Source organism: Crocodylus porosus, unplaced genomic scaffold (genome assembly GCF_001723895.1).
Source record: "Crocodylus porosus isolate Cpor-Errol unplaced genomic scaffold, CroPor_comp1, whole genome shotgun sequence".
NCBI lineage: Eukaryota > Metazoa > Chordata > Crocodylia > Crocodylidae > Crocodylus > Crocodylus porosus.
The window spans coordinates 10,500,975-10,528,336 of NW_017728931.1; the positions used below are offsets into that span (position 1 = coordinate 10,500,975).

The 27,362-nt window shown below is 45.5% G+C and overlaps 2 protein-coding genes across 4 annotated transcripts in view; one reads left to right on the forward strand and one right to left on the reverse strand.

The window, feature by feature from the left end:
* Positions 1–4,902: 4,902 nt before the first annotated feature.
* Positions 4,903–23,519, reverse strand: RAD51AP1 (RAD51 associated protein 1). The gene is made up of 9 exons (XM_019544202.1): positions 23,433–23,519; positions 20,624–20,673; positions 18,701–18,842; positions 16,100–16,209; positions 14,576–14,662; positions 12,178–12,291; positions 11,512–11,676; positions 9,666–9,803; positions 4,903–6,056 (listed from the first exon to the last, which is right to left on the reverse strand). The coding sequence occupies exons 1-9, from the start codon at positions 23,450–23,452 to the stop codon at positions 5,929–5,931; spliced, it is 954 nt and encodes a 317-aa protein (XP_019399747.1). The 5' UTR covers positions 23,453–23,519; the 3' UTR covers positions 4,903–5,928.
* The window catches only part of CUNH12orf4 (chromosome unknown C12orf4 homolog), a 28,669-nt gene continuing 24,826 nt past the window's right edge, over positions 23,520–27,362 (forward strand). For 2 of the 3 annotated variants that reach the window (XM_019544200.1, XM_019544199.1), the window contains exons 1-3: positions 23,522–23,618; positions 25,429–25,620; positions 25,846–25,991. In XM_019544200.1, coding sequence (XP_019399745.1) covers positions 23,549–23,618; positions 25,429–25,620; positions 25,846–25,991 — 408 coding nt within the window. In that variant the 5' untranslated portion in view covers positions 23,522–23,548. Of the gene's footprint in view, positions 23,619–25,428; positions 25,621–25,845; positions 25,992–27,362 lie in introns of all 3 variants that reach the window. The other variant, XM_019544201.1, reaches the window with a different exon arrangement.

Genomic DNA, 27,362 nt, shown 5'->3' on the forward strand with positions numbered 1-27,362 from the left:
CTATTTCATGAGCCTGTAAAGTATAAGAGATAACACCTCTCCTCCCTCCTGCAATCAGGACTAGGTCAAATTACTGTAATTTCTCACATATAACCTGTACCTTTCCCCCAAAACCACCTGGGGAAAATTAGGGTGCATTATATGCAAAGAAAAGAGATCCCCATGGATCCAGAAATTTGGCAGGAGGGAACAGTGGGAGGAAGAGCAATGGCAGCATTAATTGCTGTGGCTCTGGCACCAGCTCCCAGCTGCCTTCCACCTGCTCCTCCTGCCCGGCCTGATGAGCAACCACTTGTGGCTGGGAGCTGGAGCTGGGGCCCCAGGTGCTGGGACAGGAGCTGCCCAGCTGAAGCCTCCCCACAGCCCAGAGCAGTGCAGCAGCACAGGAGCGGGAGGAAGAGCCACCACTAGAGGTGGGGGGAGCAGAGCAGCACCCGACCATCTGCAGCTGCACTGGGAACAGACCCACTGGAAGCTGTACGCTGGCTGAGGCTGGGGTTGGGGCCAAGCCAGTGGGCATGGGTGGGAGTGCAGTGTGGGCTGCCCTGGGCAGGAGCAGGTGGGTCTTGGCCCCGTGTGGAGTGCCACGGGAGCAGCCACAGACCACACCACCCAGGCAAGCTCTGCTGCATGCTCCCCCTCCCCCTCGCCCCCACCCAGCTCCTCAGACCTAGTGCCCAGGCAGCCCCTCTCTCACATATGCACACTCCATACACCATCCCCCATACACACTGCACAGGGCAGGGGCATGCAGGGAGTGGATCATTTCCTGGTCGCTGCCCCTTGACCCAGTGCCATGATCCTGGCCTCACGTCTGCCCTACTCCTGAACACTGCACCTGGCTTGCCTGCAGCCCCCTAGGATTCTGCGGTGAGCCGCTGGGGGGAGCAACCCTATAGGGAGTTGTTGCAGGGATGGGGGAGTGCTGACCTGCCCCACAATGGCTCATCAAAACTCCCCATGTGGCCTTTGGGCCCAAATAATTGCCCACAAAAATTCCCATGAACTTAGAAGACTACCAGACTGGGTCCAAGACTTGTTCTACTAACTTCAATCAATCTTGTGACAAACTTACCAAAAAGGATGGCCATCCCTGACACAGCACCTTCAGCAGGACCTGAAAGCGCTTTACAAACTACAGGGAAAAGATGCACAAAGAACACATAATGTTACTCTGAAGAACAGTCATCAGAGGAGCGAAGCATGAAAAATACTGTGTGGTGTTGTACAACATTAAACAGCTTTGGATAGGGCCCAAAGAGAAGACTATTGCATGTATTAGACTTTGTGGCCACAATTTGCACAGAAAGAGAACTTCCTGAGGTGGAAATTGGTTAGGATTACACAAGCACATCTTTTTCTGAGAAAAGAGCCCATTATAACAGATGGACAGGGCCCTGGGTTTTTGCATTAAGCATCCTCTCACTTGGATACTTTAGTGTCCCTCAAGAAGCTGAAAGAAAAAGACATCCTAGCAATGACCACCCCTACCAGTAAACGCAAAGCAACCTTGACAAAGAGTCATAAGCCAGGTGGAAAGGATTCAGAGCTGTGTCTGACCAGCACGTAAATGATACTGTTATTCCCCTCATGCTGAGAAATGACCTTTTAGGGAGGCTTTGCGTACCACATCTCATAAAAAAGCATAAAAAACAAGACAAATGCGGGGTTATGAAGTCCAAACTCTGGATGCTGAGACATGTTTAAGCTTGGGTACATTTTTCAAACAGTATCTCTGACTTACAAGTCTAAACGCCAGGTGCAGAAGTGACTCAGGCACTTTTAGGTGTCTAATGGCAAAAAGTAGGGTAGGATGGCACACACTAAGGCAGCGTTTCTCAAAACTTTTTAGACTCAGGGCACCCCTTCATAACCCCCTTTTGTGAACTAAGCGGCACCCCATTTCAAGAGTATTTTGTTACAGTGCTTACCTCCTTGTAGAGGATCCAGACAACATGTGTATGGTAAAGAAATGGCTAGGGAAGGATAAACCCAAGCTTGTGGTTTACTGGCTTATCTCCTCACATCTTACAGCATGCTTCAAAGGACCTTGGGGCACCCTACCTGAAAATCACTGAGGTAAAGGGATCCATAGCATCACTGGGCTCCAGCTGAGTGTGACAGTCCATCCAACTGCACTGCAGATTTAATCTGTCTCTGTGGGGCTTTCACTCAGAAGACGAGAGGAAGAGCCCCACAGAAGCCAGAAGGGTGATTGTTAATCCATAAAGGAGGATTTGGGGATAGGGGAACAACTGGAGAGCACAAATGTCAGGGCTGGTGGATGGATTTAGTCCAAATGTAGGTTTCATTCAAAGGCTGCAGAATGGGAAAGAGAAAAAGGAAAGGAGCTCACAGAAATGCTTCTTTGAAAGCCAACGAACAAATACAAGCATATTGGCAAAAAGCAAAGTCTGTACCCTCTTGTCATGGACAGCTCTGCCTTGCAAACTGGGCAGGGCCAGGCACGAGAGCCTGACTCCAACACAAATGCATGCATAGCTAGGATTAACATGTGCACGTGTGTGCATACACACACAGGGCCAGGTTTTACACAAATGCACACGGAGCCAGGTTTTGTACACGCATACACATAAGCCCACACATGGGGCCGTTTTACATACGGACACACAGAAAGAACCAGGTTTTACACACACACACACACACACACACACACACACACACACACACAGGGCTGGGTTTTACCCACATGGGACAGGGTTTTATACACACATGTGCATACACACACACACTTGGGCCTTTTGCATGCACACAGAGGCGCAAAGCCCAGCCCTCCATGTGTGCAAACCCTGCAGCAGGGGGCCAGGGGGAGCTGGAAGAGGTACTGATGGGGCAGGGAGGGGAAGGTTACCTGTCACCTTGGGGACCTCATAGAGCAGAGCTTCCCAGGGTGGAGCGGGGAGAGGGAAAGGGGTCACTACACTGCTCCTCTGCTTCCCCCTCCCTGGTGCCTGGGGCTGTTCTACTGCAGGAGCCAGGCCCCTGCACCCAGCATCCCTGAGCCATCATTAAGAGGTTAATCACCTCAAGTCAGGACCTGGCCACCTGCCCCCTCCAGAGCCAGGGAAAACACAGAGCAGCAGGGCTGGCAGGGACCTCTGGGGGTCATCTAGCTCCCCCCACTGGCAGGATCAGCCCTGTCCAATCCATCCTATACAGCCATAATCTCACCGCATAAAACCATCCTCAACTCTGACACAACACAAACCCAATGCCATAACCTGCCACAGGCAAAGCAGGTGGGCCACAGCAGCCAATGTCCTGCTTCTGTGAAGTAGGGTTAATATATAATTCATGGCAGGAGGAAACTCTGAATCAGTGCCGCATTTTGTGGCTGGTTCCCATCACACCTGTAATCCAACCTGGGGTCAGTGGTCCCAGCCTCTGTGCTCCCGAGTGGGGGGTCAGCCCATTGGGGTCCCCAGTGAGCTCCCCCAGATAGGGGTCCTCGTAAGCCAATAGAGCTCCCAGTTTCAGGAGCACAGGGTGCCCCTGCCAGAGCTGGGTGCACCAATAGCTGCTGGGGCTCCCAGCCACTGTGGGGTGGGCGGATGCACCCTGTATCCCTGCAGCTGGGAGTGCCTTCAGTGTTTAGAGCTCCCAGCCACAGGGGCACTCCCATGGCTGGGAGCTCTGTCAGCTGATGTGGCTCCCACCCACAGGAGCAAAGATTGCCAGTGCACAGGGGAGCCTAGGATCATGATCCCAGGTTCTCCCAGCGCCAGCCTAGTGATGTGATCTGATGCTCGATCCCACAATCCTGTGATCCCACACTGCACGTGGCATAGCAGGAGGTAAAACTGTTGGGATCATGCATCAGATCCCATCACACCTTCCTGTTTTTAATGGCAGTAGCCTGAATGTCACAGAGCATAAGCCCCTTGGCACAACTAGCCCCAACTTGGAGATGAAGGCAAACACACAATACAATTAATGTGAAGTAAATTTACTTAGTAATCAGGAGCAGGCACGTGTGCATAGTAGGTCCTATCACAGTGCCTAGCCCAAAAGGTGCTGGGAGAGCTAGTTTGGGTTGGCAGCTACAGCAGAAGAATGCTGACAAAGAGAGAGGACACACTGGGCATTTCAGTAGTAGCTTTCCCATGTAGCAAAGCTAATACATATTTTTCACAAGGTAAATCTGAATTTGAGGTATCAATGTGTAGTAGAGCTTTTCTTCGTGTGCCTATTCCACTTTTACTATGTAATTAAGTCAATGTACTTACTATACGACAGACTGCATGATCAAATCCAAATTTCCTTCTAGATCCTGCCAGTAGGTCAGAGGCATCAAACTCATTCAGCTTGCAGAGTGTCCTGGGACTGGTCCGCAGGCTGGTGAATGGCATGGGACAGGTACAAGCTAGATTGGGCATGTAGACTAGTCCCACATGTCAGATCCAGTGTGCGAGGCTGGGCTGGTGCAGGTCCTGTATGTATGGGCATCCCAGATGAGCTAGAGCATGTGCAGTGGCAAGAGTCCTGGATCAGCTAGAGCGTGTGCCATATGCAGCATGTGTCCCAGACTGGCCAGAGTAGGTACAGCATGCAATGCGCATCCTGGACTGGTCCTGCACACTGTGTGTGATACATGTCTGCCCTGGCCCTGCACATCGCATACAGCACACAGAGCCGATCCAGTGCATATTGCATGCAGTCTGTGGGTCCACTCCAACATGTATAATTATACATATATATGAGAAACATTAATTTCTATTAAGTTAAACTTTATTGCAAACTATTATATTTTACAAAAGCATATTATTTACCTACTATATCATTATCCTGACCACAGGCCTATTAATTTCTTTAGTGATTCTACTACATATTCCATACAAAAGGACAATAAGGAGGTAAGTAGTCAGCTATTTAAAAATTATTGTTTCACTTTTCCAGATGTTATTAGTAGGCCATATTCATCCCTTCTATACACTGGTTCAATTGACATAATGAGAATGCGCCTGACTCAGAGAAGCACAGATTTTGATCCGTGGATTCACTATTTCCATATTAAGTGTTTTAGTTCTGATGGTTTATGAAAATCTATTCATAGCATACTATACCTAAAATCTTGATCCTGCTAAATAAATACGTGCCTGCCCTTACAGACATAGGACCTGATCTAAAGATTGCCGACATCAACACAAAAATTCCCATTAACTTAAAAGACCACCAGACTGGGTCCAAGACTTGTTCTACTGACTTCAATGGAACCAACAGGGACCAAACCTTGCAACTGATTTCCAAAATTCATATAAACAACTTTTGTTGTAAAATATGACTATAAAATATTTTATTTTACAGTTTTTAAAATACAATTTTATAAACACAACATTATATACATTTTAGCAATAGCATTCACACTTAACAAATACAAATAGGATTAACATTTTTTTAAACACAGATCTGAAAGTCAAATCTTCTAGTCTGGGCCCAGTGGTGAGAGGGGTGAAAGACAATGATTTCACCTTATCAAACACTTATTTCAATTGTGACTTCCAGTGTTTCTTAAGAATTCATATCGTTTATAATGGTTCATAACTGATATACTACTGTTTACTCTGCTTTGCCATTTAAAACATGTAATACTTATCATTTTTTAAAAAAGAGGTTAGGCATTAGATGATTACAATCATATATACATAATCCATTTTATTGGGCTCTATCAAGTCACTAATTACCCTGAGGTTTCCTCAACTAAATATTATTATTTAACAAAAGTTAAGGGTATCTAGCACCTTTCAGGATGAGAGCCCTTTATAGGAACAGACATATACATTAACAGCATTTTCTTCTTGTGAAGGAAAATTTAATGAGGAACTTATTGCTTCCTGGTTTTAAACCTTTGGGTTTAAAATAAAACAGTCAGGTCTTTCAAAATGTTATCCTTCATCCATCACAAATCATTCAACTGCTGGCAGCACTTGGGTGCAGTGGTTTGACTCGTGCCAATCTAGAGAGGCCAAGTCTGAGACCTTGAGTAGGTGACTTAACTGAAACACCTTTCAATGTGTTGTTACTGCTTCCTGATGCAGCTGAAAATATTATAAAACAAAAAGTGTCACAAATTAACAGAAAAAATCTTCTACAACAATTACTTTCAAAATAGACATTACAGATGTAGTAACTATTCTCCAAAACAAACTGTGGAAAAGTCTGAACAATGTACCATCAGAAGGAAATCAGCAGCTATCAGTGGAAATATATGACAGCCAAAGCAGAAGGAAAACAACAGATGTCAGAGATATTATAAATAATCCATACTAAAACACTCATGGAGTGATGCCAACACATTTCATTCTGCTGCCATGGCAATGTGTACAACTGTGCATTTGCTGAGGCACAGCAGGGTCTGCACACCCTAATGTATGGTCTTTTTCCACCTTCTTACCAATGTTACGCCTGTTCAGTCTTTATTTTCATGTAGAGTTTTAATGCATATTTGAAGAACTGGGAACAAAGTGCCTGCAACCTATTAGTTTCCTCAAAACTCATATGAAAAGGAGGGAAAAAAATAAGGGTTTGCCACTAGGGTCCAACTTGGAGATGGGCAAAATACGGCCCGCCGGCCACATCCAGCCCGCCAGGCACTTTCATCCAGCCCACAATGCCACCTCCACCCCTAAAGAATTGTGCCCCTCCCAGCCTTTCCACCTGGGAGGGTGGGAGCAAGGCACCTACACCCACCCCAACTTATCCTACTATGCCTTACTCCCACCCTCATGGATGGAAGGGCTGACTCCGCTAGCACGCAGTGGGGATGATGCTGCAGGATTCTCAGCATTCTGATCCCTCTGGGCAGCAGGTAGGGAAGCAAAGTGTGGGCAGGGCTGCAGCTGGGTGGAAGCAGGGAGCATGGGGCTGGCTACAACGTGGAGCCCGTGCCCCTGGGCAGCAGCAACACAGAGCTGGAGTGGGCAGGGTGTGGGTGAGGGGAGAGGGGACCCCTCTCACACTCCACACTTGGAGCACAGCCCTGGCAAGGAGTTGGGGCAGCAGCAACAGCAGGGAAGCGGAAGGGGGCCTCTGCTCTGCGCTGCTGCCTGTCTCCTAGCTAAGGCCACAGCTACAAGAAGAACAGCCCTGGTGCTCCCCACACTTACAGAGCACAGGAGGGAAGCCCCAGGTAATGGAGTGGGCTGAGGCAGTGAAAGCATCCAGCTCCAGCACCTGGGGCTTCCCTCCTGTGCCCCATGAGTGCAGGGAGCACCAGGGAAACAAACAGCCTGGCAGGGGCTGCACTCTTTGATGCGACATGCAGCACTGGCCAGCGCCAGGCACCAGTGTCCCCACCTACTGCTGTACCATGGGGAGAGTGTCAGTGGGTCCCACACCCCTCCCACCCCACAAACCAGACAGACACACACAGACACACCCTCCCCCACCCAGTGTCACCTGCATTGACTGCAGGAGAGGCCAGTGTGATCCAGAGCCACATACGCCACACCCCTCCATCCCCACTCATACCCTATGCCCCCCCACACCCCATACACCCCCCACCACAATATAAAAGACTAAGAATTTATTTTTGAGTTATTATGCAATCACCTCAATATACAATACACAAACACGAATGACAAAACATTTTTTTTGAAATAAAATTAAAACTTTACAGTAGGTGTTTGCGTTTTAGTATATGATTTGGTTTTTTCTGGTTCTATGATGGCAACCCCCCTCCCAAAAGGAGTATTTCCAGGGGGTAAGGGGAGGGACTTCTGGTGGCAAAGGTCAGGGGTTAGGAGATGGGACTACCCATGCAGCCCTTGACAGCTCACCAAACCTTGTTAAGCAACCCTCTGCCTGAAATAATTGCTTGCCCCTGCTCTAACTAAAACAACTCTCTGTAGGAACCAACATGATGCATAGTTAACGGTATCAACAGAAACTATTAAGTGCAAGACAGAACCAAGCAGTGGGGCAGAAAATGTGGAAGGAAAGGACTAAACAGAAAGGAGGGAAAGCAAGGTGAAATAAAATGCAGGAGTCAACAGCAGTGCATTTAACTTGTTCAAAGAGACAAAAATGTATTGCACTAAAGGCAGATAAAAATACAAGCATAATTGTCTATGATAGCAAATAATGGATTGCAACAGGGATGTAGCAAACTCTTATTATGAGAGAAATGCCCTCAAGACATCTCTACTGAGGTTTGGTTCCCATTTTGGGAAAGGGTTTTAGGTCCCTTATTCTTTCAAGAGGAGAGAGTTAGTGGAGCAGCTAGGGTAGTGCTTATTAACCTTTGAAGACTCAGGACATGCCTGATAAACTAGTTTTGAAATGGGGTGCCAGTAAATTCTGAAAAGTTATTTCTTACTTCTCACACCTTGCAACACCTTAAAAAGGATCTCCCAGAGTGGCAGGCTAGGTGGGCAATCGCATGCAGGGCATCCCTGACAGGGGATAATTCATAGTGCTCAGTGACAGGAGCTGTTTGGTGAGGCAGACTGGGGAGCTTGGTTGAGCAGACAGGGTGGGGAATTAGACTCCTGAAGGAGTCAGCTATCCCAGTAGGAGGCAGAAGGGGATTGCAGTAAACACTGATGCAGAGGCTGGGACTATTTTCCACAGTCTGCCCCCTCCCTGCTCCCAGTCTACAAGTGGGTGTGGCCCCTGCTTGCTATGGCTGCTCTTCCAGGGACTTGAATGCTGGACCAGTCCCTGCGGCCCCTCCCACCAGCTCTGGGAGCATAGGAGGAGCAAGGGAAAGTATCAGGCTGAAGAAGTGCAGCCCTGCATCTGCCTGCCTGTAGCACAGTGCTCCTCAAGGAGCACAAGGCAGGTAGTGCAAAGTCTGTGCTTTTCAGCTCAGCTCACTCCCCTGCTCCCAAAGCCAGTTGGAGGGGGCCACAGGGGCTGGAGATCAAATAATCTGGCAGCACCCCTCTTGAGAATCACTAAGGTATGGACAGGTTTAAGATTCTGCGGAGGGCGAGAGGTGGAGTCTCTAAAACAGGGCTGTCCAACTTCTAAGTGGCTGCGGGCCAAGTGCTTCACAGACCACACAAGCAGGGGACACCTGCATACAGGACGTACCAGGCCAGCTGAGGGACTTCTAAGCTTGCACTCATGGGTGCCCTCCCTTCCCACACTGATGCTGCATCATGTACCTGTGCCCTACCACCACAGCACTATGGACCCATGCAGCCCCAGGCTCACCTTCAGCTCCCTGGGCTGTGCTAGGCTGCACTATGGAAGCAAGCAGAAAAAGCTGGGGAAGAGGGAGAGCCCAGAGACCCTGGTTGCTGTTGGAGGATGTGAGGGGAACAGCAGCTGGGCAGGAACCTAGGGGTTGGAACTTAACCTCTACAGCAAAGGCAGGCACCCCCTGGCACAGGTGCCAGAGAATGGGATGTGAAGGCATTTTGCTTCACACACATGCCTCTGGGTGAACAGGTGGGAAAGGGGCTGGGGCTGCACTGTCACAAAAAGTATTGGGCCCCTTGTGGCTCCCCTGCTGTCTGCTTCTGGTTCACTAACATCACCCTAAAAACATTGCTGACTCAAGCCCTAGACCATAAAACCGAGCAAGGTAACTTGCATTTTTATGAAGCATCAATTATTAGTAAGTGCCAGTATTTTTTAGAATAGCTTTAAACACACATGTAAATAGGCATATTTGTTTGAAATTAACATCCTGCAAATACCTGGTGGTGTCCATTTGGGCTTGTTCTTGTCTGTTGAAGGACTTGATGTGTATAAGGGCTGTCCAACTGGTTCTGACAAATCTGGTATCTTTTTCAGTGTTGGTTCAGATTTTGTGTGGATTACCCGTGAAGCAGAAACTATCAGAGTTTGGAAAAAGGCTTTAGAAAAAATGCTCTTTAAACAAAGAAATTGTCACATTACACAATCTTGCATAAGAGATCATTTAAATTAAAAGAAATGCTGGGACATATATGTTAAGAGTATCACACCTTTCAATGAACAAAGGAGCATTCACAGAGAAATAGATCATGTTACATTCCCCATATTTACGTCCCCATTTGGATGCAGGAAGTACAATGACTTACATCAGTGGTGCTTCACCTTTTGGCCCTGCAGGCCAGATGAGCGGGATGGGGATCAGATCGGGCCCTGGGGCCCAGTACTGCCTCCTCCCTGCTCTGCACACTGGGGTTGGACCTTTTGGAGGCCCAGCACTGCTTCCTTCCAGCCCCATGGATTGGGTCCTGGGAATCCAGCTCTGCCCCTGCCCCCCCCCACACCCCATACTCAGGGATTGGGTCCCAAGGGTCCAGCACTGCCTCCTCACACCAGGACGGGGTCCCAGAGGTCTGGCACCACCCCCTCCTGCCCCCAAATACCATGATTGGGCCCTGTGGCCTGATGTTGCCCTCATCCAAATCTGTGTGCTGGGATTAGGAGCCAGATCCAGCGCACAGGGCTTCAGGCTCCTCACAGGTCTGGTAATCTGGCAGCAAGGGAACAATGCTATTGTCCCCATGCCACAAAATTTCCAGACCTGTGGAAAGCTCTGGGGGGAGCTCAAGACATGGCACTGTGGGCTGGATCTGGCCTACACGTCAGAGATTAAGCACCCCTGATTTACATAATTAAAGTTACACCAAGTATTGTAAAATTATGCAGAAAGATGAGTTGACACAAATTTGCTGCAAACTTCACGAAGAAAAAATCACGCTCGCACCAGAACAAAAACTGATTAAGGTACACAGGCCATCAGACAAACCTTAAAAAAGGCCACATGTTGGCAACAACATATTCAGAATCTATTCATGAATAACCTGGACAAAGTAAGTACGAACGGCTATACCCAATAAGGAAAGCATGAAGGATGGTAGAACCAAACCTAATACAATAGATACAAGGAGTATGTAAAAAAGTTGCAATGGACCATGTATTAATAAACAGTGTGATACATGGTGAGTTAATTCAAAGAAATATATTTTAAAAAGCTTTCTGTGCAGAAGAAAGCTGCATGAGATAGTGAACCTATAACTCAACAAACATCAATAAATTAACAAAGGTTATAAGTATGGCTTTGATAACCTGCAATCAAACCATGGGAGTGCAAAGATCCATTTTCACAGAAGTAATTATCAGATCAGAATGTATTTAAAAAACCCCAAATCATTGAAGTCTACCCATTTTTAAGCAGCCTAGTCAATTAAATCACATCATATATGACTCTTCATTTTTATTCTACTTTTATTATAAGCAACATAAAATATTTCACAGAAAAAAAAAAATCTCAATTTTTTTCCAGGTTTTTTTCTTTATACATTTAACTGCACTTTGAGTACTGGTCAATTTCATTACTATCCTCAATAGTTAATCAGTCAATTTCCCTATTACTGTATTTCTTCCATACAGTATACATGAAAAAAGCATAACTGCTTGTTATTGTGTAGGAAAATGTGACTATGAAACAACAAAACTAAATTATCAGGATCTACAAGTGCAAACACTTGGCACATCTTTCCATTTACTCCCAGGAAATGACGTTTTTCAAGTTGATAGCGTCAACCTTACCTGTAGAATTAACTCTGGATTTTGGGAGTTTTTTTTCTCTACCAGTTTGGACTTTCACCTTAGTTTCCTTTCTTATTTTTTCTTTGATTTTCTTCTTTTTTTTCACAGCAAAGTCTTCTTCTTCATCATCTTCACTGAAATCTGAACAACTCTCTGATTCCTCATCTAAAACAAAAGATATTGGAAATATGAATATATTTTACTTTTGCCCCAGGGTTTTCTAAGCTAATTCTGAACAGAAACAAATGAGTTTGGGTCTCTATGTTAAATCAACCTGAAGGAAAAAGCACTTTAATTATTGAACCAAAAAAAGAAAAAAATACCGAGAAAGAAAATCTAGCTATTAAAATGTAAAGACTAAAATTGGACATCAGTAACAGATAACATATAGAGCAATAGTTCTCAATGTTTCTGGACTTGACGCATCACTCACTGAGTTCGAGGCATCCCTCCATAGCTTTTGTGAATTGAGTGGCGCTCAATTTCAAAAACTAATTTATATATTACAGTGCCACCCCTGAAGCACATGTAAATATGCCCAATGAGTAATAAAAAAAGGTATAAACTGAAATTCAGCACACAATTCGCTGAAAATACTACTCTCAACATAACTGAACGTATTAAAAATATACCCAACTACGACGAGTCTCACAGTAGAATACCTACCAGATACAGACGCTGGTTCATAGTCATCAGCACTGTCTCCATCATCACTGTCATTTGTCTGTAACTTCTGCTGTGATGTGACCTTGGATACTGCTCTTCTTTGCATGCCAACATCTGCATGGATATTATTTTCATCTGTAATCTGAGTGACACCTACAGGAAAAATGTTGATCTAATTAACACTAACTTAGTCCTAAACAACTGACACATTTAAAAGATAAGCAGGTACTTCAGTGTTTAGGATCTTTTTACCTGTATTACAGGTGTTCAGTTTGTTGGTTACTGATAAGAAAAGAAAGAGACATATCAACAGCCTGACCTTTTACTGTTTACACCTCCAACAAGAAATACTTATCCTGTGTCTATCTGGCTGCCAACAACAGTGCAATACAGATTGTCACCTATAATCACTTGAGTAGAGTCAGGAGGGTAATAGCACACAGACTTGTAAAACGGTCCTCTTTAATTTGCTGAATTCTTCAATTTTTCCTCCAGACCATCCATATCCCAATATTTATACAAGGCTCACTGTAACATTAATTCTCTTATTATTTAAATCCACAGAAATCCTTGCCTCCATTTTGCTGAGATTTTGATAATGGGACCGAACCATTTTATCTAGGTGTCAAGTTGATGAAATTTATATCCACATGAAAAATCACAATTTTATTAAAGATTTCTTATCTCTTTCTCTCACCATTATTGAATGTTTCTTCCCATGATCCTGTTTTGTCTTCAACTTGTTTTATGGTCTTCACTGAGAAGGCTGTTTTTGTTTTTACAACTCATCTAAGAAACTTATCAAAAATATATCTATTATAGCACAGCTACATCTAACACATTAGATTACATCAATCAGTACTACTTAAGTTGTCAAGTTACAATTGTAATATGCTAAGTTTGGGTTACCTACGTTAAGGCCTTCCCCTAAAATGTCTCCTCTCAAGCCTTTTGTTCCATCTGTTTTGATCTCCCTGCTCATTTAGCTGGACACATTAACTGCTTTCTTTACTTTGCTGACCAGGCTAATTGTAAAGTCTGCAAAGGTTCACCAATAGGTCAGAAACAAGCACTGAAGCCTTCTGCAGCTTGGCCTAAGACCCTTGAAAATGGCAGGGATGTTATCAGCCTTGACTATCCAAAACCGATTCCCAGTTTTTCTGAAGATCATTACCCAGGGCCCAGCATCAGAGTGTCCTCAAATGCTTGAAACTTTCATTTTACTCATATTAAAAACTTGCTCTGAAGTGGACGTTCTGTAAATAGTTGCCAGTGTTATTCTGGAACTGAACATCCAGACAAAAGATAAAAATAAAATGAAAAGAAAGCATCACATTCATAAAGCTTCCTCCCCACCAGAAAATCTGAGCCTTGAAAGTTCATACGTTATGGCAGACAAGGTTCTTTGGATAAATGTGATATCTTTTAATAGACCAACTAATAATTGGAAAAATTGTTCTATGCAAGCTTTTAGTGCAAACACCCTTCTTCAGGCCTAGGAAGAGTTTGCTGTTTTGTGTTCTCATGGGTAGAATAGAATAGAAGACAGTATGCAAAATGCAGGTCTGTGAAAATGCAGATGTGTGGCAGTGAGCATCATGAGGCAATAGGAGATAATAGGTGTGACACAGGCAGGTGGGGAAGGAAAAGTGGGAGATGTTGACTTGGTGACAGAACCTAGCATACATAATGGGGACATCATTACAAGGTGCTACCTGCATCCTACAAGGTGCTAATAGTGAAGTCAGGGAGGTGAGGGCCCCAAGGCATTCCAAGGAGATAATCAGCACCTTAAAACATTTGTGAACATGCTTATTCCTTTTAATTCTTATTGGCTGGTGATGGAAATATCTTTTTTTTTTTTTTACTGGTTTTAAGACAGGGTCCAACTTTAAAGCTTTCAGAACTTCTGAAACACACCATAGGTACATAGTTTAAAACAGGGATGTCAAACTCACTCATGGCCCTGTGCTGGAACCAGACCACAGGGTTCCCCCACAGGCCAGACCTGGACCCCAAGTAGCTTCCTGGCTGGATCCAGATATGGAAGAATGAGTGTCAGCATGGGGGTTAATGAAGCCATTGTTCTCTGCTCCTCAAATGTATGTCCATCAGGTCTCTTTAGCTCGGAGTTTGGTAGCAGGTTCTGCCCCACCTGCCCCACCTTTAATTTTCCAGCCCCTCTAGGAGCTCTGCAGGCTGGGTGAAACTGCTCTGAGAGTCAGATTTGGCCCATCGGCTGTATGTTTGACTACCCGATTTAAAAAAAACTCAGTATTTCCTCTCAGGAAAATGAAAACAAAGTACTGGGGGGCGGGGGGAGGAGGTTGTGTTTCAGAAATACCATATACATTTTTGTCTACATAAAGACAGGCATGGAAAAAAAAAAACAACTTACCTAAGACAACACTATCTACACTGCAGTTGGAGAGAACAAGACTGCTATCTGCATTTTCCAATTCAGGGGCTTCACATTTTTTGATACCTATATAAAAATAAAGTGAAATACAGATCTCTGATAGAGCCAGGATATCAATTATTTCAGCTGGTGGGGCACTTAATGAGTTTTGGTGAGCTGTCAAGGGTTGCCCACATAAAATCTTCCAAAAGATACTATTTTGACTAATTATAGATAAAAAAACAAATCATATCCTAAAAAAAAAATCAAACATCAACTGTAACATATTTTAATTTTATTTAAAAAGATAATTTTTGTCCTGTATTTTGCTTTTCCATAATGTATTAGTGGTGATTGTCTAATAGCTCAAAATAAAGTCTTACCCTTGTACATTGTGCGTAGGGTGTATGTGGAGTGGGGTGTGGGAAGCTGCCTGTGCACTCGGTCCCAGAACCTGGTCAGGGGTAAAGGAAGCTGGACCAGGAGGCGCATGCAGGACAGTTTGCCTGGGAGGTCCAGTGCAAGTGCAGGTGCAGTCAGCCCCCACCCCCACTCCATCTGGCCCACAGCTGCCCCTGCACTGCTCCACATGGGGCCAAGCCCTGCATATTACTGCCCAGGGAACCCACACCATGCTCCTGTCTGGACCCACCTCGCACCTATCGACAGCACTGACCTCGCCCTGGCTAGTACGCACAGCTTCCTGGTGGCCACCCAGGTATTGCTTGTCCCCCACCACTCCACACAGTTCCTCCTCCTCTTCCTCCTGCCCCTGCTGTGCTGTGCTGGAAAACAGGTAGTGCAGGGAAACAATGGCATCACATACCCAACCGGAGGGGGGGCTGGGGGAAGCTGCAGTTGGGCAGCTCCTGCTCCAGTGCATGGGGCTCCAGCTCCAAGCTGCCTTCTACCCACTCAGCTGCCTGCAGATGGCTGCTCATTGTGTTGGAAAGCTGTGCCTGCTGGCCAGGGCTGGGGCCGAGGATGTGCAGTCAGTGGGCATAGGGTGGACTGCCCAAGACAGGGCTCAGCTCCATGCAGAGTGCCTTGGGGGCAGCCACGGGTCAGATGCAATCAATTAATAGGCTGGATCTGGCCCATGGGTTGTATTTTGCCCGCCCCTCCTTTATTTGAATCTGTAGTCTGAGTGGGTTAAGAGGCTGAAATGGACAAAGGCATTTCTATAACCCCAATTCAATCCCCATTAAAATTAGCTGAATCAGATCCTATAAGAGTTGGAGTATTGCCCCTGGAAATTTTAACTCAGATCCTCCAAAATTCCTAATACTTAATCTATATTATAAAGAAGTGATTATGGGAGTTTAGCACATAAATGGTTTCGTATGACAAATGCATCCATAACTGGATAAAAAGAAAACATTTAGTTTTCTGAATTAGTCTACTCCAAAAAGATAAATACTACCTGCACAATTAGAAAGCAGATACAAAGGATGCCAAACAGCAGTATATGAAGAAGTGGCTTCCAGTGGGAAAGGCTGAAATGATTTTAACTAAAGAAATAACCTTGTTCTTGTGAATCCTGCACTTCAAAGACTTCTGCAGATTGTTGTTTGACAGACAAAGCCAATGCAACTTCTAAATCTCTCTTGTAAAGCTTATCATCCAAAGCTATCCTGAAAAAAAAAAAAAAGAAACTCCTAGGGAAAAAATTCTAGTAATTCTGCTAAATCATTTATTTGTGAAATAAAACATTACAAAACTATTTCTGACTCACAATTTTACTGTAAGTCAACAGTTGCATAGGAAATAATCAATGAAAAGTATTTCAATACTTAATCTATACCATATTGCATAAAAATGTCTTACTCAAGAAAAACTTTATTAAATACAGATGTTATAATAGTGCAGGACACCCTACAGTGTTCATATTCTGATGGCTCACAACCTGTTTAATTTGCTAAGTTGTTAAGTACGTAACAAACTATACATTTGTTTGCTGCAGTTTTTACTTCAAAGAAGGCATTGTAGATGTGTAACTTACAGACTAACTATATCATAGATGCATAAGCTCTTGGAAGCAACAGCTTACTTCATCAGATGCTATGAAGGGACTGCAGGAAGTACAGCAAACAGAAAGCACTGATTAGAATATAAAGGGTGGGGGGGAACAGTAACTAGGAGAGGCAAGGTGGGTAGGCAAGAGAAAAAACAATTGAGGAATACTGGAGTTATAAAAGCTAAACAAGGAAATGGGATAAAAATCCATAATCTTGGTTTATATCAGTGGTGCCCAACCTTTTTGCTTCATGGCCAAGATGGCCAGTGCCAGGTCCCTCCATGGGCTGGATCCGGCCAATGGGCTCAATCCAGCTGGAGGGGTTTGTACAACCTGACTTTAATTTGTCCGCCCAGGGTGGGGCCAGAGTGGGGTGGAGAGGCCCCAGTCTGGATGCATATGGCAGGAGGGAGCAGCCTAGTTCAGATGCATGTGGCAGGGACAGGTCAGGGAAAGGTAGCCCCAATCCACACATGGGAGAGAAGCAGCCCAGACCTGATCTCGCATGATCGGGGGCAGCAGGGCAGGCCCCATGAGGACAGGCTATGGGACCTGAACCTGTTCAGCCTCCTCAAGAGAAGGCTGAGGGGGGATCTACTGGCCGTTTAGAAACTGGTCAAGGGGGACCAGCAGGCATTGGGGAAGTCCCTGTTTCCCCAAGCACTACCAGGAGTGACTAGAAATAAGTCACAAGCTGGCAGAGGGTAGCTTTAAGCTAGGGGTCTTTAAGACAAGGCTTGACAATCACCTTGCTGGGGTCGTTTGACCCCAGTACTCTTTCCTGCCATGGCAGGGGGTCGGACTTGATGATCTGCTGAGGTCCCTTCTGACCCTACTAACTATGAAACTATGAACTGGATGAGGGGGAGGTTGGGGTGGGGGAGGAAGCAGCCTACTCCCACTGTGGATGCGTAAGCAAAACAGGGAAGGGGTGGGGGTAAGGGTAGCACAGGGCAGCCCTGACTCCAACACAGGAAGGGGGTGGGAAGCAGCCTGGTCCAGGTCTGGAAAGGGGGAGTGGGGCGGTGGGGTGGAGAGACCCCAATCCAAGCGTGCAGGTGGGTGGGGGGAACAGCCCAGCCTGTCCTGGACACACAAGGGGCGGCTGGGCCCTGATCTCACTGCATGAGCAATGGCCTGGGTGAGGCTGGAGCTGGCCACACAGAGCTTCCAGTGCTCCCCATTGCCAAGTTTCTGACCCATGGGGGAGCCACCAACATAGATCATACTTAACACAATGTGGACACTCCTTCTCCACTTAGTTGGTGCATTGTTTGCTGTGGTTGTATATAACCCAGCTGGTTTGCAAATCCTCATCTTCTCAGGGACTAAGGAAACTAACCCTATAAAATACCTAGGTTCTACTTAAAATGGAATACTTTAGGACTTTAAAGTACTGCAGATATACCCTGTTCCTGATAATTAGTTAATATATCTACATGAAATGCTAAAGGTTTAGTAGACTAATTTTTCTGCACATTAGTGTCACAAAAAAGTGTGTACTGATTATGGCGCTTTAATTTAATACCTGTAATTACACGTACTAAACTTAATGCGCTGTAATTATGGCACATTAATGAACATATAGATGCACCCACACACTGGAAAAACTACTTCATTTGTACAGAATATTGTACTGAAACATCCACCTACATTTTTGTGGTACAATATATTATTTAAACTGAGCATAAATAATTAAGTTTTTGTTGCGTTCTTATTAATATTTACTTCAGATTTTCTGTTAAATGATTACACATGAACTCTTGGTGAAGTAAAGTGCAAATTTTTCCATTTTTTTACATTTTCCCACTTTTTGTAGCAAGCCTGTGGACCACGTGCATGCTAACAGCATACAAACGAGCGCTCCAGAAATGCCAACAAGGTCACATTTCTGCTTTAGGTTCCAAACTTCATTTGGATCCATGTGGGCAGACTGCTGTGGCCATGTAGAGATGATCCTTCTCTCATGAATATAGCAACAAATATGAAAATAAATATTAAACTAACACTTTTAACTACCTAAAAATAAAGATCTAGTCTTTCTGAAAAATCAGAAGCCAAGAAATAAAGAAACCAAACGAGATTCATTATACTTAGCCATATCTCACCTTTTACCTGATGTCTTTGTCTGCAATGAAGTCACCTCTTTCTGTGGCCTTTTCTGCTTCTCCTTTTTCTCCCTTTTTGTATCATTGGGCTCTTTTTTGGATTTTTTGTTTAAAGGTGCAGGGATAGAGGCAAAGTCTTCATCTGTTTAAGGAAACATATGCAACGTAGCAATTGGTTTCCCTATACAAGGCAAAATCTTTCAAGTTACCAGGAAAGAGAGCCTCTTTCCTTAAAAAAACTTTTTTTGGTGAAAATTGTCACTATTCCAAAAAGATACATTCTTACAAACCCTTATAAAAATATTAAATGGATTTTTGGAATCAGCACAGAAAACAGATATTGCTGAAATGGGCCCCAGGACACTCTTGACCAAAAGGTTCAAGATAATAATAGGTCAGAATCACAGCAACCCCTTATTAATATATTTCTGATTCAATTTAAGTTATATTCAAGTTAGTTGTTTTGAATATGAAGATGGGTGCAATTTCAAATATGTTACCAGAATTCTCAATACTATGAGTTTCAAGGATTTCTGACAGTTGAGAACCACTCAACATAAACCACTGCTACAGTTCTTGGTTATTTTTAGGGCCTTTCCTTTTAGTTCCAATTTTTAAAAGGATCACCGGCTCATTCATAAAGAAAAATCAGTCTTAAACCTAATCAATCAGAACAAAGAATGGTAGGTGTAATGGAAGACAGACACTAAGGGTCAAAGTGCAAGCCAAGGGTGATACAGACAGTTTTTATCTCAGCATGATGCACAACTGCTCTCTACAAGAATATTAAAGATTTTGCCTTTTTCGAATTCACCTTACCCCCATATTTAAAAGAACTTTAACAAAAATTCTCTGAGGCTCACAACTTATATCTCAAGTATAATAAGCTACAGAAAATTTCTATATCAAATTCAAACCCCTGAACAAATGGCAGTGGAAAGGACTATACACACGGCAGTGATCTCCAACACTGTCTCCCCTACCTCCCACATAAGGGAAGGTTCGGTAGTTTTTATGACACTCTTTCCTACTGACTCCAGAACCCAGAAGAAACTTCTCTATGGGTCCAGTATAGAAGAAGGGTAGGTTATGGGTGAGCTGGAGGATATGTGGCACCCATCACTGTTCCCCTCTCAGATCCAAAGGAAAGGTAAGCTAGAGCTGTATTTACAATTTCAGAGGCAGTGTGGACTTGGCTTGCTATGGACTGGGGTAGAACCAATACAGACACAGAGCAGCAGCAGAAGCATTCAACATTTACACTAATGATTCAGGACTTTTAAGATCCCTGATATTTACAGGGAGGTCCTGTGTCCATCCCATTCCACGGAAGAATATGTAATGGATCACAACCCCTGAGGAAAGGTGTCAGAGCTCCCCTGCCCTGAGCTTCCTCCTGCAGGTTTTCTGCAAAAGAGGTTGAACTAGTGCAGGGGTGGCCAACCCACAGTAACATGGTCAGTCTCTGTGGGTGACATGTGATGGATAAGAGAGGGGGCAGGGAACACAGAAGCAGATACGACAGGCAGGAGTGACAAGACCAGATCACACAGGAAGGAAAGGGCAGGGAGCAGCAAGCAGAGCCACAGCTAAGCCAGGGAGCAAATAACAGAGCAACAAATTGGGCAGGGTAAAAGGATCAGAGTGGCACTCAAGTAAAGTGCAGGCTTACCTTGTGGCATGCTTGACAAGAAGGTTGACACACACTGAACTAACCCAATCTTATGAATGAGCTATAGTATAAAAATCAGTATTGTGCTGTGCTATCTGCTTAAAATATAGATTGCAGTCCAATAAGGCCCAAAATATGCTTCCAGTTAAGCCAGTGTTTTGCAATTGATTTTAACACAAATAATGAAAGGGTTGACCTCTTTCATTTCCAAACTTGACACTTTTTTGCACATGTAATAGTAAACAGCTTACCATCATTTTCTAAGTCCCCAAACTGTGAATAATCAACAATTTTCTTATTCCTGTAATAAGAAACTTCCATCAGTCATTCAGTACCAAAATTATTTGTTAATTTAAGTCTCTCAGCACTGCATAAAATTCCATTTAAAAAGATGTACTTAAAAAAAATAAAAATGAGCCTAGATGCATATGTATGCTTGGTTACTGCTATCATATAAACCCAAGTTCTATTCAATACACATTGTTTCCAGATAGTCAGCGTTTCTGGTGGGAATTCACTTTTATGAGGCTTAGCGTCTTCGTTTCTTCCATGTAAATGTCTCTGAATTATTCTTTTCTGAAAAACTTACTCATCTTCTAAATCCAGGGTACTCAACCCGAGGCCTACAGGCCAGATCCAGGCCCTGGCACTGTGTCATCCAGGCCACTGGACTCTCCACAGGTCTACAGGGAGCCCCACAGGCTATGGCCCTGTATGCTCAATTGGGCACATGGAGGCAGCACGGTGGACAGGAAAGGGCTGTGCAGGGCCCCAGTCCTTGCATGCTGTCTGGACTTGGAACAGTCCTTGATCCTGGCATGTGGGATCAGGCAGAGGTGGTACAAGGCTCCAAGGCCCGTTCCCAGCACACGGCACCAGATCTAGGTGTGCAGGCTCGATCCTGCTGTGCAGGGTCCAATCTGACCCGGGGACCAGCCTTGCACTACTTATCTGGCCCACAAGTCAAAAGGTTGAGCACCATTATTTTAAATCATCTCATCTAATTTAGTCATGTGCAATGTGTTTTCCACAGTACATTTAGTTTCCTATTATTTGTACACAAAACACATGCAACTTGCGGCCTCTGCCCCCTGGCCTGGTGCAGCATGGCGCACCGAGGCCCTGCCTTGCAATGAGGCAGGGTGAGACAGCCTTCGCTGAGCATTATCACCACCACTGATGACCAAAGAAAAAAGGAAGGGTGGGGGGGCAGGGAGAGGAGATTTACTGCAGGTCATATGAGGAGTGACTAAAAGACTTGGGACTGTTCAGCCTGGAGAAGAGAAGACTCAGAGGGGACTTGGTGGCAGCCCACCAAGGTGTGGGGGAGCATCTGTTCACCAAGGTACCCCAAGGGAAGACAAGAAACAATGGGCACAAACTGACTGAGGATTGCTTTGGACTGGACATAAAGAAAAACTTCTTTACAAGTTGAGTGGCAAGGGTCTGGAACAGACTCCCTACCTTAGTGATCTTCAATAAGCACTGTGACACCCACCTTGCTGAGGTCATCTGATCCCAGCAGTCTTTCCTGCCCAAGTGCAGGGGGGGCTGGACCTGATGAGCTGTAAGGTCCCTTCCAGCCCCTAACATCTATGTACTGAAACTTTCGTCAGGTTTAGACCCTCATTCATCCAATAAGCTTCATGAAGCTTGAAGCCCAGAAGACCCCTCTAATGTCAGGGGGGTTCCTGATGACTGCAGGGATCTGTCTTTCTACACAGTATCCATCATCACGAGACAGAGAGAGAGAGAGAGAGAGATAGACTTTTAAGTGACAAGCTACTGTGCACTCAGTGTCACCAAAAAGACATTCGGTAGAGGTGCATCAATACATTGGTCTGATATTGGATCGGTTCCGATATAAAGAAAATTGTCTATATTGGATATCAGCCTGATGAGGCTGATAAATGCCTGTGCTGCATGCAGTCGCTGATAAGTCCAGCTGATAAATCAGAAGAGGAGCGGGGAGGGAAATGGGGTGAGGGGGGGAGATCAATGCCTCCATGGTGAGGGAGGGAGGGGGCAGAGGCGCAGTTTGTGGGGTGGGCGTAGCTCTCATCACTGATTGCACCCTGAGAGGGTGGGGATGGAGGGGGTGAGCCCCTGAATCTGAGTGGTGCGGGGCGTGCTGCAGCTGCACGGTGGAGCTGGAGCTGGTGCTGTGCAGGGCTTTTCTTGCCAAGGGCTGGGCTCGGAGTGGGCTCTAGAGGCAGCGGGAAGAGGCTGCAGCCACCCCAAATTTTGGTGAAGCTCCACTCCCAGCCCTGCACCACTGCCCGGCACAGGATGGCTGGATGCCCTGCCTCCACCCAAGCGCCGGAAAACGCTGGGGCTGCACTGGTGGTGGTGCCCAGCCCCTGGCAAGAAAAGCCCTGCGCAGCACCAGCTCCACCCCACAGCTGCAGCCCACCCCACACTGTGCAGATCTGGGGGCACACATCCCTGCCCCCCGGGATGCAAGCAGAGACAGCAGCTACCCCCACCCCACAAGCTGCGCCTCTGTCCCGCACCCAGCCCCAGTGCCCCTTGCACCACACCGGACTTAGCAGCTGGAGGCAGCTGCATCAGATAGCGGGATGGGTATCAGCCAATATGCCTCTTTAAATATCGGCTATCGGTATCGGCACGGGCTCTCTATCGGTGCACCCGAACCGCTCGGGGACACGACTGCACAGTAACTCTGGTTGCTGCCGAGTCTCTGAGCGCAGCCGTTCCCAAACTCTGATAAACTGCGCGCCACCGATTTAAAACGATACAACCGTCGGTACCACCAGCAAGTGCGCGTCATACAAAGTAACTGTAATGTGTTAACCCACACCACCGACAGGCTGTCCGCGTGTGACCGGGGCTCCACGTAGCACAGGCTGGGAACCAGGGTACACGCAACGGTGGGGGTGAGCGAGGAGGCGAGAGGCCTCGGGAACAGGGCGGGAAAGCGGTGCCCGCAGACGGATCACAGGCGACTGCCCATCACGGGACTGAGGAGCCTCCCCGAGTACGGGGGGCACCGGGGACACATGAGTTGCGGGCGGCGGGGGAGGGGGAGTCAGCACTCACCTCCTGACCGGCCGATCCATGGCGGCGGCGGCGCGCGGGCTGCGGCTCCGCCCCGGCACTTTCGCCGCCAAGTGAAAAGGGGCGGGAGCGCGGAAGCGGCGAATCTACTGGCGGCGATGCGAAGGGCGCAAGAGGGGCGGGGCCGGGGCTGGCCCAGGGGCCGCTTCCCGGCGTGGCGGGGCCCAGGTGAGGCGGGACCGATGGGCAGTAGGGGTCTTTCTCTGCGTGACGTCGCGGGGGTCGTGGCTCTTGGGGGGAGGGGTAGAGATGTCGCACTGGGCGGGCGGGGGTGCTGGGTTGGGAGCGCGCTGCCAAGTCTCGCGATAGCTGGGGAGGGGCAGAGCAGTGGTGCCCCCCCATTAGAGGTCGAGCTAGGGCTAGGGGCTATGTGGGGGAGGGTTGTGGGGTTTCCTCAGGGCTGGCAAGGGAAGCCCAGTAGACTCTAAGTCCTCTTCCAGGGCGTGCTCTGGTGGCTAGGCTCCGTGCTGTAGAAGGGGGGTGCACTGGCATGGCCACCTGCATCTGCCTGTCATTTTCCTCTGTAGCCCCAAGGTGAACGCTGGCATTTGGTGCAGGGCTAATGAGGCCAAAAGCCCTAGGTCCACGGCGGTCCCAGCATGTGTCTGACGAAGCCTGCATGGTGCTGGCATGAGCAAATGGGTGTGTCTGCATCGCTCTTTCTAGAGCTGCATGTGTGTCATAGCCACTGTGTGCACCTTTGGAGCCTGGGGCAAATCTTGCTGCCACTCTCCCTCTTTTGCCATGGGCTCCAGAGTTGTGTGAAAACAGTGGCTCCAGCCAGAGTCTGGACCAAGACCTGGTGGACTTTGAGCAGTGCTTTTCTGCGTGGTCCTCAGCCCCTTTTTGATAGCAAGGTTTGGTCCACTTGTTGAAAGTGTTGAGCGACGTGGCTGTAGGGGCTTCTAGTTCCTAATCCTTTAACACAAGTGTTCATTCAGAGCAGGAGAGCTGCTGGCTCGTCTTCCCCACATCCCTATGCTTGGAAGGTGAAACAAAGGCCCTTGACAGACTTCATGCTTGTGCGTTGTTTGCAAACATCATTTGATGCATACTACAGTGCCAGACATTAAGCCAGTTTATCCAGGAGGAAAAGGGGCAGATCATTGCTGCAAAGAAGTTGCTTGTTGAAACAGCAGGAAATAAGATGCAGTGATTTTAATGTGTGGCCTGTTGGCATGCTATGATTGATGGCATGATACTTGCTTGTGGCGTGCAAAAGGTGGAAACTTTCCTGTGGTCATGGGCCTAAGTCAACTGGTTATACTTTTTTAGTTCTTGTCACTAGGGCAAAGCCAACTTTGCAGGGGATTGCTGGGTAAAAACACCATGCAAAAAGTGTATGTGGATCTCAGTAATCCCCAGGGACTGGACTTAGTCAATGTGGAAGTTCCTTCCAGTCTCCTGTGCATGTGGTTTGTGAGAAATGCAGGTAGTCATTTTCAGTTTTGTAACTCATTGAAATGATCTTGCCACTCTTATACTCTCTCATTTCTAAAATTCCACACCCCCTTTCCACACCTGTGCTGCTTGTCTTAAATTCAAGAGGTCTGGTTGGAGGGGAAGGGAGATCCTAATACAGATGTAGGCTCATGAACCAAAGAAAGCGTGCAAGGGCAGAAGGCTGTATGATTACTCACAATGGCTCCTACTGTTGCAATGGTGCATCTAAATATGGGAGCTTAGGCCAACATTTTCAAGAATGGGAACTGAATCAGTTTCTGCATTTAGGTGCTAAAATCAGTGAAGGTTTCCAGTTAGTCAAAACATCTGAAAAATCGGGCCATGTATTTAAGGAATGATACATGGGTTTAAACATTTAAATTTTGACTTGGCCATTAGATCCTCTTCCCCAAAGTTTTTTTTTTTTTTTTAAATTATTGTCCGAGATGTGGTTTTTGTGTGTGTGTGTGTGTGTGTCTCCTTTTGTTGACATTTTACTTTTATGTTAAGATACTGCTTTTTGCTGATTATTCAGAAAGTCAATCAAAGATGAAGGCCAACCAAGGAAGAAGCTGCACAAGAGAGAGAGAATTTGAATATAAATTCAGTGCTGGAAATCAGCGTTTTGTCCTTACAGTGCCTCTCAAATTTCCTGTGCAAGAAAATGTCAGTCATTTACATGGACGTCTAATGCTTCTGCACAACTTGCCATGCTTTATAGAAAACGGTAAGAATCTGACATGAAAGTGATTGGTGTCATATGTACTATAAGAGCCAAAGGAGAGGATATTATTGATTAGACTTCTTAAAAACAATGTTTAGCTGTTTGAGATAATCAATAGTAAGAAGGTGGGTGGTTGGCAAATTTATGAACTCTGAAAACTCTTTTAAACCTTTCTTTTTTTCTATCCATGAAAATCTCTTTGAAGCTTTGTTTGTTTGTTTCAAACAGACTTAAAGCAGTTTCTTAGTAAGTTCATAGAAGAGGAAACTATAAAAGATTATGATAGAGAAGCTGAGGCAGCCCTGGAAGCTGTGAAATCAGGAAAAGTAGATCTCGGCTATCTGGCAGATGCTTGGGCTAAAGCTTATAAAGAGGTAAGACAAAGTCTGAAATAGGAAATTCCAGGGGTTTAGTATTGTTGGCTTCTACTACCACACATGGATACGCCCTGGAATTCCCTTTGATCATCCCATGCACCTGATTATTTCTACAAAACTTTAGGACATCATCCTTAAAGTCCATAATCCAACAGGATGACATTCAGTTAAAAAAACCTTGATCTCAAGCTATCATCAAGAAGATCAATAAAGACAAGTTCTATACATAGGAATGAGATCAAAAGCACAAAAAGAAAACGTAGAGTAACTGTAGGCAGCGGCATGGAAGAATCTGGTTATAGTGGTGACAAACTTTAAATGTGAGAATGTGGTACTGTTTAGGTGAGGTGGAGGCAAATCTTGCTTTGGGACATATGACACCTGTTAATATGTAAAGCTAGGAGGTAATTATTCCTCTGTACTTTGTGCTGATGGGGCCTTAGCTGGAATACTTGTCCAGTCTGGAGCACTGTACTTTAGGAAAGATTAGACTAGACTAATTGGGAGAGTGTCCAAATTAAAAAATAAGAGTAAGTTATGTTGTTTTTTTTTCTCAATGTTATAAGAAAAATATTTTATGAAATTAGGTTTCTTTAGTTTAAAAGAAAAATATGGATTACAGAACTTATGTTGCCCCTTAAAAGGTGATCAGTTGTACTCAGTGGATACCAGTGTGAGGAGGTCAAAAAGAAAAGAGCTTTTAAGTTGTAGCAAAAGAAACATAGGTGGGTTATTAGGAAACATTTATCTCTGTTCAGAGTGGTAAAATGCTGGAAACAATTATTTGGGAAGCTTGTGGAATAGCCTTCGCTGGTTAAGAACAGGTTGGACAAAAAACTGATGGGAATGGGCACAAGTTACTATGAGGTAGCTACCCTGTAAAAACTGCTGGTATGCATGCTCTTACCCTTCAATACACGAAAGCTAAACTATGGCAGTTGTTTTTTTTTTTCTTTGAAAGGTAAGATACCCCTGTGTACAGCATGCACCTAGATAGTTTGAACACTAGCTACTGAACTGTACATTTCTTCCCTTGTTAAAATCTCTTAATACTTGTTTGTGGGCCCATGTCCTACATATACTGTACTTAATTTACCCTCAGTGCAAGAGGGTTTTTTTTCTTTTTCAACATCGCATTCAACCTTGTATTTTTGTAATTCTGTGTAAAATAATGCCACTGAAGTCAATTGGACTGTCAGTATGACTACTTCATAATATACTGATACCTTCAGGCTGAACTGTCTTGTTGGCTAAAATGTGTAAGTTTTCTGAAAGACAGTGGAGTTGAAACGATGTAAATGGGGCAGAACTGAATTTTATACTTTGTAGAATGTTTTCTGTTACTCCTGGTTGGCCCCTTTCTTGAAC